This window comes from Ictalurus furcatus, chromosome 23 (genome assembly GCF_023375685.1).
Source record: "Ictalurus furcatus strain D&B chromosome 23, Billie_1.0, whole genome shotgun sequence".
Classification (NCBI taxonomy): domain Eukaryota; kingdom Metazoa; phylum Chordata; class Actinopteri; order Siluriformes; family Ictaluridae; genus Ictalurus; species Ictalurus furcatus.
Window position 1 is genome coordinate 20,549,011 of NC_071277.1, and position 10,813 is coordinate 20,559,823.

Consider the following 10,813-nt stretch of genomic DNA (forward strand, 5'->3'; position numbering starts at 1 on the left):
CACTAGCCATGTTAGCATAAGACTGTAGAATTAATTATTTCATTATAATCATAATCATGTGTACTAAATGACAAAAACAATAAACAACATCAAACAGAAATGTTAGCAAAGGGAATGTGACGAGAAATGCACCCGCTAACAACGCGATGCTAATGCAGCTGCCTCAGTCCATTTACCTCTTATCTTAAAGGGATATTTCAACCTTGTGAAACGTTAGCGAAGGCTAAAAATGGCTAACAAACGCTAATGCTAGTAACATGATGCTAATGCATGCTAATGTAGCTGAACTCAGTCCAGTCCAGTTAGCTCAGTCGTGTGTAAAAGCTTTATAGGCTAAAACAAATGACAGCTAGCACTGCCAGTTAGCATGTTGTCGTTTAGCATAACCGTTCATAATGAGCCTTTATTAATTGCTAGCCGTGTTAGCTTGACCGTGACCATGGTTTAACTATCCCTTTAATCGGGTTTTCAGGTTTGCGTGAAGTCATGAAGCACATTACAAAAATAAGCTAAACAAAACTAATAAACATTTGGAGCAGCTAGCATCTAGCAGTTAGCGATTAGCATAAAGCTACATCCTGCCAGTTCTCTCAGTGGATATAAAGGGTGTAAAGCCACTCGAGCACCGAGTGTAATGCTAATAATGTTAGCCGTGTAAAATCTAACGCAAGGACACAAAGCTGCATGACACCGAGATCTGAATTGTTTTTATTTACGTCTGTAAAATTTGTATGCGAGACTTTTTTCTGCATGAAACATTCTAGTACGAAGTTTTAAAAAAATTAAAATTTGAAAAAAGCGCAAAATGATCTTATCAATGTTGAATCGGTTCAGTGTCGGTGCCAGCGGGGGGCGCTGTAACACTGCCACACCCTCATTTACACACACACACACACACACACACACACACACTGTTCTCAGCCTCAACACACCAATCTAATGTATGCACTTCATGTATAAATGAAAATGTTGCTTGCCAAATAAATAAAGAACAAAACTATGATAAACAATGAAAGGGTCTGTGTTTCTTTTTATTTTTTGCAGTGTTTGGCTACGCTAGCGATCTCTACTGTAGACTCCACTCGCCTGTCACGCTGCCGAGCTACTCACTCGAAAATATACATAATCCTGACACACCTCATTTGCATGTAGCGACGCCCACAAAACTCCATAAAAGGTAACGTGCACAGAGAGCAGGGGACAGGAAATGAGCGATCAGAATAAAGAGTTGCTTAAATACGTCAATATAAATATTTCAATAATATATAATATTAATAATAATAAGTGCAGGATAAATCCTCCACCAGATGAGGTGTGTGTTTGCAGACAGACAGACAGACAGACAGACAGACAGACGGACAGACAGACGGACAGACCGGCCCGCCCTCCATTTATACACCGCCCTCTCCTTTACGGTTTATTTCTATTCTTTAATTAAAGCCATTACAATGAAGCGACTAACGCTCTCTTAGAAGTGGCTCTGGGCGTCGGCTAAACGCTGTGAAGGTAATAAACACAAGTTACGTTAGTTAGTGTTCTGATGCGTGAACTCACACACACTCAGGAGCACGAGCAGGACGCCAGCGTTTCCCTGAATTTATGGGATTTTCACAGAAACCAAACTGTTGTATGGACGCTCGTGCCAACGATTTACGACTAAATCCTTTCGTAATGAGGAATCTCCTGATAAAAACACAAAAAACCCAGAATACACCGCTTCATTTTACTAAACGTTCTAGTTTTATTTCTTTCACCATCCAAATCAGATCTTTACAGCAACATCACACTTCCTCCTCCAGGCTAACACAAATAAATACAAACGTGAAGAGAAAGAGGGAGAGAGAGATGGAGGGAGAGAGATGGAGAGAGAGAGAGAGGGAGAGAGAGAGGGAGAGACAGGGAGAGAGAGAGAGAGATGGAGAGAGAGAGAGAGAGAGAGGGAGAGAGAGAGGGAGAGAAAGGGAGAGAGAGAGAGAGAGGGAGAGAAAGGGAGAGAGAGAGGGAGAGGGAGAGAAAGGGAGAGAGAGAGAGAGGGAGAGAAAGGGAGAGAGAGAGGGAGAGGGAGAGAAAGGGAGAGAGAGAGAGAGGGAGAGAAAGGGAGAGAGAGAGGGAGAGGGAGAGAAAGGGAGAGAAAGGGAGAGAGAGAGGGAGAGGGAGAGAAAGGGAGAGAGAGAGAGAGGGAGAGAAAGGGAGAGAGAGAGGGAGAGGGAGGGAGGAGGAGTGCAGGATGAGGAACAGCAGTAACAGACATCATCACTAAAAAATACACAACACACACACACACACACAGCAGCTAAAATTGTACAAAAACAACACAAAGTGTGAAATGCAGAGAGACACAGCGGGGGACGTCCCTTTGAGCCCGAGCTCCGTTTGGTCCTCAGAGTTTAAACAGCAACATAAATATTACAATGTGTGTGTGTGTGTGTGTGTGTGTGTGTGTGTGTGTACTTTCAGATGGTCGCATCTACAGCAGGCGTGTGCCGATACGTTTATACGTTGCATTAATCGCGGGTTACGATATATATATTTTTACGATATGTTACATACTTTACACCGGTCCAGGGTGTTAGCAGGTTACCATGGTGACAGTGAAGAAAAACTGAAGTTAGTTTATTAATATTGCTCAGATCCGTGGAAATACTTTAGCTCTCCTGTGTGAAAGACGGCGTCGTGAGGATTCCGTAATAAAACCTGTTTCCTTTTCTTTTTATGGTGTCACTGCGGCTACGTCGCGTACGTTAACGTCTCGCGCTCTCTTACTGCGGCTGCCAGCAGCCAATCAGAGCAGACCTGCCGAGAGAAACGATCGTGATTGGTTAAACGCTGCAACCTGCAAAAAAAAAAAAAAACACCACATAGAGAAGAGGCGGGGCTTATCACGCTTTCAGTTCAATAAAAAAATAATGAAGAGAAACTGGATTACATTTTCGTTCTGAACATTTCTTTAATTAAATTTAGATCAAAATTACGTTATGTCAGGAATCGCCGACTAATCTTTTATTTAATGTTTGAAAAACTTTAAAGAGAGGATATTTCAGAAAGTAAATTATTATTGCTATCATTTCACTTACACGGTGTCTCGAGTGCTTTGTCTTTAATCAGACGTCCGATTATGAAGAAGATCTGACAGATGTTTGGTTGAACATCTGGGACCTCTAGCTCTTGGCAGAACCGGGTGAAACAGAACGTGACGATGTTTCCGGTTGAATATGGTGATGAATATGGTGATGAATACGGTGATGAATATCGTGATGTATCGTATAACCGATGATCGGCACGCGCCTGCAGATCTACAGTAACCCTGATCACTTCAAGTCTTGATCCAATAAAATACACGAGAAGGACAGAAGAGTGCGCACGCCGAGCGACTCGGCACACTCGTCAGTGTAACATCAAATAAATATAATACTTAGGCAGAGAGAGAGAGAGAGAGAGAGAGAGAGAGAGATACAAAAGTGAAAATAATAATAATTAAAAAAAACAAGGTCTGAAATTAACTTTTGTCTCACTTTAGAAATTATTGTCCGTGTATTAATCAATTAAAATATTTATTTCTGCCCAAAAATCCACAGTAGGTGTTTATGATCACTGCGGTTGTGAAAAGACTTCTGCTGCAGCGCCTCCTTGTGGACCGGAGGACTGATGTTGGGCTGTAAAATAATTAAAGATGTAAACGCTCTTGTGTCGGTGACGTCTCGTTTTCTGGAAAAGCGCAGACGTGTACGCTTGCAGCTCTTCAGTGCATCACTCTTGTGGGCGGGGTTATGCAAATCCCTTTTCACAACAGACACTTATGGTAATTAGGTTGATCCCACACAGAAAGATATACTGGATTAACTTGTTTTCCGGACGCTAATTTCATGGAGTTTCTTGGCTAATGGAGTTCATTTCAGACCCGGTTACTGAGCGCTTTCACATCACTCGTACAGGCAGCTCCGCGTCTCATGATAAATAGCACACGTTTCCCCGGCATGATTATTGCTGTTGTGGTCGTGGTCCTGCTTCCCGTCGCGTACACACACACGCACACACGCACACACACACACACACACACACACACACACACACACGACGAGATTTTCATTCAGTCTGAGAAATAAATACTGAAGCGGTCGATCGCACCGTCTCTCAAGATCCAACTGTTCAGATGAAAAACTGAAGCATGTAGCAGCTGAGCATTCTGGGTAATCATTAAACAGTGATGAAGTGATCACGCTGCTGAAGGAAGTAAAACATCAGTCCGTAGATGAGGAGGGGGCGCACCTCTGACCCCAGAAAAACAGGAAGAAGCTCTGAAGAACGAGGGCCCGCCTCTTCTGTTTAGAACTCTGTGTGTGTGTGTGTGTGTGTGTGTGTGTGTGTGTGTGTGTGTGTGGACAGGCAGATTACTCACATACAGAGAGGGAGAGAGTCAGTGGTGGTCATGTCCTATTTTGAATATCACACAGGAGTGAACAGGTTGGCTCTGTCCCAAACCACTGATTTATTGCTTTAGTGAGTTAGGGTTCAGGGTGTAGGGTTTAGGCTGTAGGGTATAGAGTTTAGGGTGTAGGGTGTAGGGTTTAGGCTGTAGGGTGTAGGCTGTAGGGTTTAGGGTTTAGGCTGTAGGGTATAGAGTTTAGGGTGTAGGGTTTAGGCTGTAGGGTGTAGGCTGTAGGGTGTAGGGTTTAGGCTGTAGGGTATAGAGTTTAGGGTGTAGGGTGTAGGGTTTAGGCTGTAGGGTGTAGGCTGTAGGGTTTAGGGTTTAGGCTGTAGGGTATAGAGTTTAGGGTGTAGGGTTTAGGCTGTAGGGTGTAGGCTGTAGGGTGTAGGGTTTAGGCTGTAGGGTATAGAGTTTAGGGTTTAGGGTTTAGGGTGTAGGGTATAGAGTTTAGGGTGTAGGGTGTAGGGTTTAGGCTGTAGGGTGTAGGCTGTAGGGTTTAGGGTTTAGGCTGTAGGGTATAGAGTTTAGGGTGTAGGGTTTAGGCTGTAGGGTGTAGGCTGTAGGGTGTAGGGTTTAGGCTGTAGGGTATAGAGTTTAGGGTTTAGGGTTTAGGGTGTAGGGTATAGAGTTTAGGGTGTAGGGTTTAGGGTTTAGGCTGTAGGGTATAGAATTTAGGGTTTAGGGTTTAGGCTGTAGGGTATAGAGTTTAGGGTTTAGGGTGTAGGGTATAGAGTTTAGGGTGTAGGCTGTAGGGTATAGAGTTTAGGGTTTAGGATGTAGGCTGTAGGGTGTAGGGTTTAGGCTGTAGGGTATAGAGTTTAGGGTGTAGGGTTTAGGGTGTAGGGTATAGAGTTTAGGGTGTAGGGTTTAGGGTGTAGGCTGTAGGGTTTAGGGTGTAGGCTGTAGGGTATAGAGTTTAGGGTGCAAGGGAAGGCAGCGCTGCATTCACAGTTAGTCACAGTGGGAGGGGCTGAGCATTCTGGGTAATTTTACCCAATCACATGGTTGCAGTCCATAAAAGATCAGTGAACAGTCAGAAGGTGTGTGTGTGTGTGTGTGTGTGTGTGTGTGTGTGTCACTGCTCAGTCAGTGTGTCTGTTGTGGGTGATGTTGGAGGTTCAGATGGAGGAGGAGGAGCGACAGTTTCCCGTTCCTCAGGTCTGATTATTCCTCTGTGTAGATTCTCCAGAGACTGTTTCATCTGAGAGACAGAGAGAGAGAGAGAGAGAGAGAGAGAGAAATATAATTTTATTTACTTATTTTTGTAATTATTACTATTATTTTATTATTCCAATTATTATTTTTAATTTGATATAATTATATATATATATATTATTCTCATTTCTTATCTATTTTGGTGCTTTGGCAAGATTGTGTGTAAACAATCACACCAATAAAGTACTCTGAATTGAGAGAGAGAGAGTGAGAGAGAGAGAGAGCATACAGGTGTAGTACCACATAACACACACACACACACACCTGGTCGAGCAGTGTGACTGAGGAGTGTAGGATTTGCTGCCACTTATTCATTTGCGTCTGATGGAACCGACGCTGTAACTCCAGAACCTTCATCCACTCAGACGACGACTGGGGGAGAGGACTGAGAGACAGACAGGCAGAGAGAGAGACAGGCAGACAGAGAGAGACAGTATTTTGATGGTGATGTAATATCTGAGCTGATATTTTGTCAGTTTGTGGATAAAATCTATGACATTTTGCTTGTCAGTGTGCACAGCAGGTAATGCGTGTGTGTGTGTGTGTGTGTGTGTGTGTGTGTGTGTCTTACCTGTCTGACAGTGAGTATGAGTGCCATGTCTCGAGTGTGTGAGCGGCTCGCTCCAGAGCCCACAGCTTATAGAACAGCATCATGTTCAGAGCTACTAAAACCACCAGACTGCACACACACACACACACACACACACACACACACACACACACAGCAGGAATATTACCACATGAGCTCACTCACTTCTTTATGTTTATAATTTAAGAAGAATATCCAACACACATATATGGAGTGTCCGCTGCAGAATACCCATAATGCACTGTGTTCAAAAACAACACATAACCCTATATAGTGAACAGGACTGTGGTGGTTTGGGACACGACCGATGACTGTATATATATATATATATATATATATATATATATATATATATATTTATATATATATATATATATATATATATACACACCATTTACTCCCACTTTGTGGCTCTGAAGCTGTTTTTGGAGCCAGAGCATGTGCAGTAGATACGGCCTGTCAGACAGCAGGCCCCGCCTCTCGCCCCGCCCATACTGCCGACTACTTGTTCGTGTTGAGAGCGTTCACGCTGTGAGTCATTACCTGAAATGTAACTTAGGTCAGCTAACTCGAAGCCAAAAAAATAAAAAATGATAATAATAATAAAAGAAATAATAATGCAACACTCAGTTTGTGTTGCACTCGAGTTAAATCCCGGGGTAGCTCCTGTCCTGGGTGACGTGTCCGGCTTCTCGCGCTTCACTTACTGAGAGAGCAGCTACACCCGGAGTCTGCTCGATTGCGACAAACAGTGAGTGTGCTTCATTATTATTATTATTATTATTATTATTATTATTATTGTGCTTTAAAGAGCACATGCTGCTCCTCCTTCATCTCGTAGGATGTGATGTGTATACACACACCGGGGGTGAATTGCATAGAAGATCGCTCTCACTCCAGAATGTTTCATTTTAGCAGCAAGAAAACTGGTGTGTTGTCAAAAGTGGAATGCTAGTTGCGCCACCCATGTTACTATGGTAACCAGTAGTAGGAACGCCTACCCGTGACTTCATAGTACAGCGACTGGTGACTTGCAGCGATAAAATTACTGTATGTGTGAACGCTCCTTAACACGGGAAAGGGCGGGGCCAAAATATGTACCACAACCAGCCACTAGAGGGCCTTGGAGACATTTGGGTTTCATTTTTAAACCCCAGTTAGGACGAACACTTGTATATATAGTCAGCGGGCCACAGAGCCACCGGGCAACAGAGCCAAAGGGCCACAGAACCACAGGGCCACAGAACCAACGGCGGGCCACAGAGCCACAGAGTGATGGTGTTAATGTGATGAACCAAATCCAACACTGAACACCAATAACAAGGAAGCAGCGTACTGTACCTGATACAGATCCTACACACAGCAGGGCAGCAGCAGGGGGGAGAGAGAGAGAGAGAGAGAGAGAGAGAGAGAGAATGGCCAGAAAAAGAAATAGCAAGAGAGAGAGACAGAGAAAGAAAAAAGAAAGAGAGAGATAGTGTCAGAGGGAGAGACAGAGAAAAGAGACAGAGAATGAGAGAGAGATAAAAAAATACAAAAAGAAATAGAGAGGCATACAAAGAAGGAAAGAGAGAGAGATAGTGTCAGAGAGAGAGAGAGACGGAAAAGAGACAGAAAAAGAAATAGCAAGAGAGAGACAGAGCAAGAAAGAGAAAGATAGTGTCAGAGGGAGAGAGAGAGAGAGAAAAGAGACAGAAAAGGAAACAGTGACAGTGAAAAAAGGAAAGAGAGAGAGAGGGGGGGAGAGAGTTTAGAAAAAGTTAAACAACAAAAGCCCAACACAGCCCAAGCAAAAGAAAAGAAAAAAGACGAACAGAACAGGAATGAAGAAAAAAATAGGAAAGAAAAAAAAGAAATGAAAGAAAATGCAATTAAAAAAGAAAATATAGCCCTAATTGGTTATAATTTAAAAAAGAATTCTCTTTCTTTTCTTTGTGCATTTTTACGCATGGCATTTTGGGGTCTGTCCGTCCGTGCGAGACTCTCTGCAGCGCCACGTCTCCACAGCGAGTGCAGGAATGTTTTATATGGATGTACATGGAGTTAATCATCATAACCTGCAGAACTGATCAGACTTAGGGACTGATCCAATCAGGGGTAAGGTCACAGAAAGGTCACATGTCTGAAATAGCGTTACGTCAATAACTTCCTTCCTGTTTGAAGAATATTTTAAGGATATTTAAGGCAAACAATTTAGTAACAAGAAAGGAAAAGAAACGGTCAAATCCACATGCAGAAAAACAAAACAAAATAAAGTGAGACGGTGGATAAACTGAGGCGTGAATCTTTACCGTAACTCATCAGAGCTCTTTAACAGACGTCCTGTAACTCAATAACACCTTCCATCTTACACAGGATCTGCTAATTACGCCATTATTAGTCATGAGAATCATAATAATAATAATAATAATTCTTTCATTTATATAACACTGATTGTCATGGAAAAAAAATATTTTAAATGTGTTTACAAAATAATACTGTACTGTAAGTCTGCAAGTAAACACACTTATTTAAAGTTCTGCGCCTGTTCCCCAGAATGCACTGCGGCTCGTGTCCTTATGTGGGAAATAAATCTCGGCTTACACGGGTTCGTGATTGGATCTGGTTACACCACAGAGAAGTGTTTAAACAAATAAATAATGACAAAACAAAACAAATGAATAAATGATGTCAGTAAGTATAAATAAATTAATATTTATTGCATACACAGACGCACACACACACTCTCTCTCTCACAGACACACACACACACACACACACACACACACACACAGTGTAACTCACATGAAGCTGATGATTAGCAGGAGGGTGATGCTGTTGTTGTTTGCAGAACCACGCCACCTCTCGCCCAACTTCAGGTACTGTGCACCTGAAACACACACACACACACACACACACACACACACACACCTCCACATTTAACATTAGAGGGCAGTGACACTACCTAGTGCACACCTGGCTGCTTTTTAAGAACGTTTTCTTTCAAAATATCAACAATAAAACCCACTGTATTCCCAATTTGAACTTCCCAAATTGGGTTAATTTCCCAAATTGCACCACTAGAGGGCAGAGATTTACAGAACATTATTAACGTTTCTCACCTGTGTCTCTGCGCTCCCTATGGGCCATGCCCCCTTGGGTTGTGGCCCCGCCCCCATATCCTGCCCCCTCTGCACGTTTCAAGCCAGTGTGCTTGCGCCTGCGCAGTGTGGGAGGAGCTTTACCCGCTTCTGATTCTCCCAAACACACCACTGATACCTCGGACTGGAGCAGCGTCTCCAACTTACACACCTCCACCTCTGCACACACACACACACACACACACACATACACACACGCATTTCTGTAGAGGATTATAAGGCGTTATATTTCTGTCTTATTAGCTTTAATTAAAAGTACGCTACCTGTTACCATGGTTACCAGACAAACTGAAAAACGGGGTGAATAAACACCAAGTACCACGTCTCAACGAAAGTCATTTTAAAGCATAAAAAAATTAAATAAAATAAACTAAAAATAGGCATTAATATACCAGGATCTATGAATATGTATGAGCATGCAAATTTGGCACCGCCCCATGTCCTGCTACCATCCCTAACAGCGTAATGTTGCTAGCATTAGCTAACCTAGCTAGCCATTATAGTGGAGTTTCAGTACCAGAGTCTCGATTTATGCCACATGATACATCTTAATGTTACCATGACAACAGATTATCGCCAATGTTAGCTCATTTATGCAGCTAGCTAGGTTGAACAGCTAAGTTTTTTAGCTAATACATCATTTTTCATTCAAATTGAACATAATTAGCAATTATATAATCATATAATTACCTGTGATTGGTTTAAACACTGACTTTTTTTGATGACATCGCAAATCCTCATTTGCATGTAACCCCGCCCATATTATAGCCTTACACTGTTTTAGCAAAAATACTAAACTGGACGATACCAGCAGGGGGTGATAACGCGCGCGCGCATGTATGTGTGTGTGTGTGTGTGTGTACCCATGTGTCTGTAGTACTCCTCTATGCCACTCCAGGTGTTTTTCTCTATCAGAGCCTTCACCAGACTCCACGGCTGCTTCCTGTAGCGGATATCTGACGAGACCCTGTACGCGCGCACACACACACACACACACACACACACACACACACACACATATACACACAGAGAGTAATGTTACTCTGTATGATGACATTTCATCACCATCGTTATTAGCTTGTGCTTTTGGTGTGTGTGTGTGTGTGTGTGTGTGTGTGTGTGTGTGTGTGTGAGAGACCTGAGGCGGCTCTTCTGCGTGCTGACGGAGGTGAGACAGTATCTGTGTACGGTGTAGAAGTAATCCTGGTACGGGATTCCTGACGTGATCACCTCTGAGTCCACCACGTAACACACACCTTGGGAACTGCTCTTATGGAGAGTCTGTTAACACACACACACACACACACACAGCATGAGACCATATACAGATTACAGCTTAATCTGTTTCCATTATTTCTGTATGGTGTGTGCGTATGTGTGTGTGTGTGTGTATGCGTGTGCCTGTGTTTCCACCACGGGGGCTGTTTTAGGGCCGAGGGGGTT

At 43.0% G+C, this 10,813-nt stretch overlaps 1 protein-coding gene and 1 long non-coding RNA gene across 4 annotated transcripts in view; both read right to left on the reverse strand.

The window, feature by feature from the left end:
* Positions 1-1,717: 1,717 nt before the first annotated feature.
* LOC128599615 (uncharacterized) lies at positions 1,718-5,136 on the reverse strand. The gene is made up of 2 exons (XR_008384443.1): positions 3,075-5,136; positions 1,718-2,793 (listed from the first exon to the last, which is right to left on the reverse strand). It is a non-coding gene; the product is annotated as an uncharacterized LOC128599615 (long non-coding RNA).
* Positions 5,137-5,207: 71 nt separating this feature from the next.
* The window catches only part of gramd1a (GRAM domain containing 1A), a 21,292-nt gene continuing 15,686 nt past the window's right edge, over positions 5,208-10,813 (reverse strand). For all 3 annotated transcript variants that reach the window (XM_053611388.1, XM_053611390.1, XM_053611389.1), the window contains exons 12-19: positions 10,772-10,813; positions 10,509-10,651; positions 10,234-10,337; positions 9,332-9,529; positions 9,015-9,099; positions 6,213-6,320; positions 5,906-6,026; positions 5,208-5,627 (exon numbers count right to left, since the gene is read on the reverse strand). The exon at positions 10,772-10,813 is cut by the window's right edge and continues 80 nt beyond it. In XM_053611388.1, the coding sequence (XP_053467363.1) occupies positions 5,502-5,627; positions 5,906-6,026; positions 6,213-6,320; positions 9,015-9,099; positions 9,332-9,529; positions 10,234-10,337; positions 10,509-10,651; positions 10,772-10,813 (927 nt within the window). In that variant the 3' untranslated portion in view covers positions 5,208-5,501. The remainder of the gene's footprint in view (positions 5,628-5,905; positions 6,027-6,212; positions 6,321-9,014; positions 9,100-9,331; positions 9,530-10,233; positions 10,338-10,508; positions 10,652-10,771) is intronic.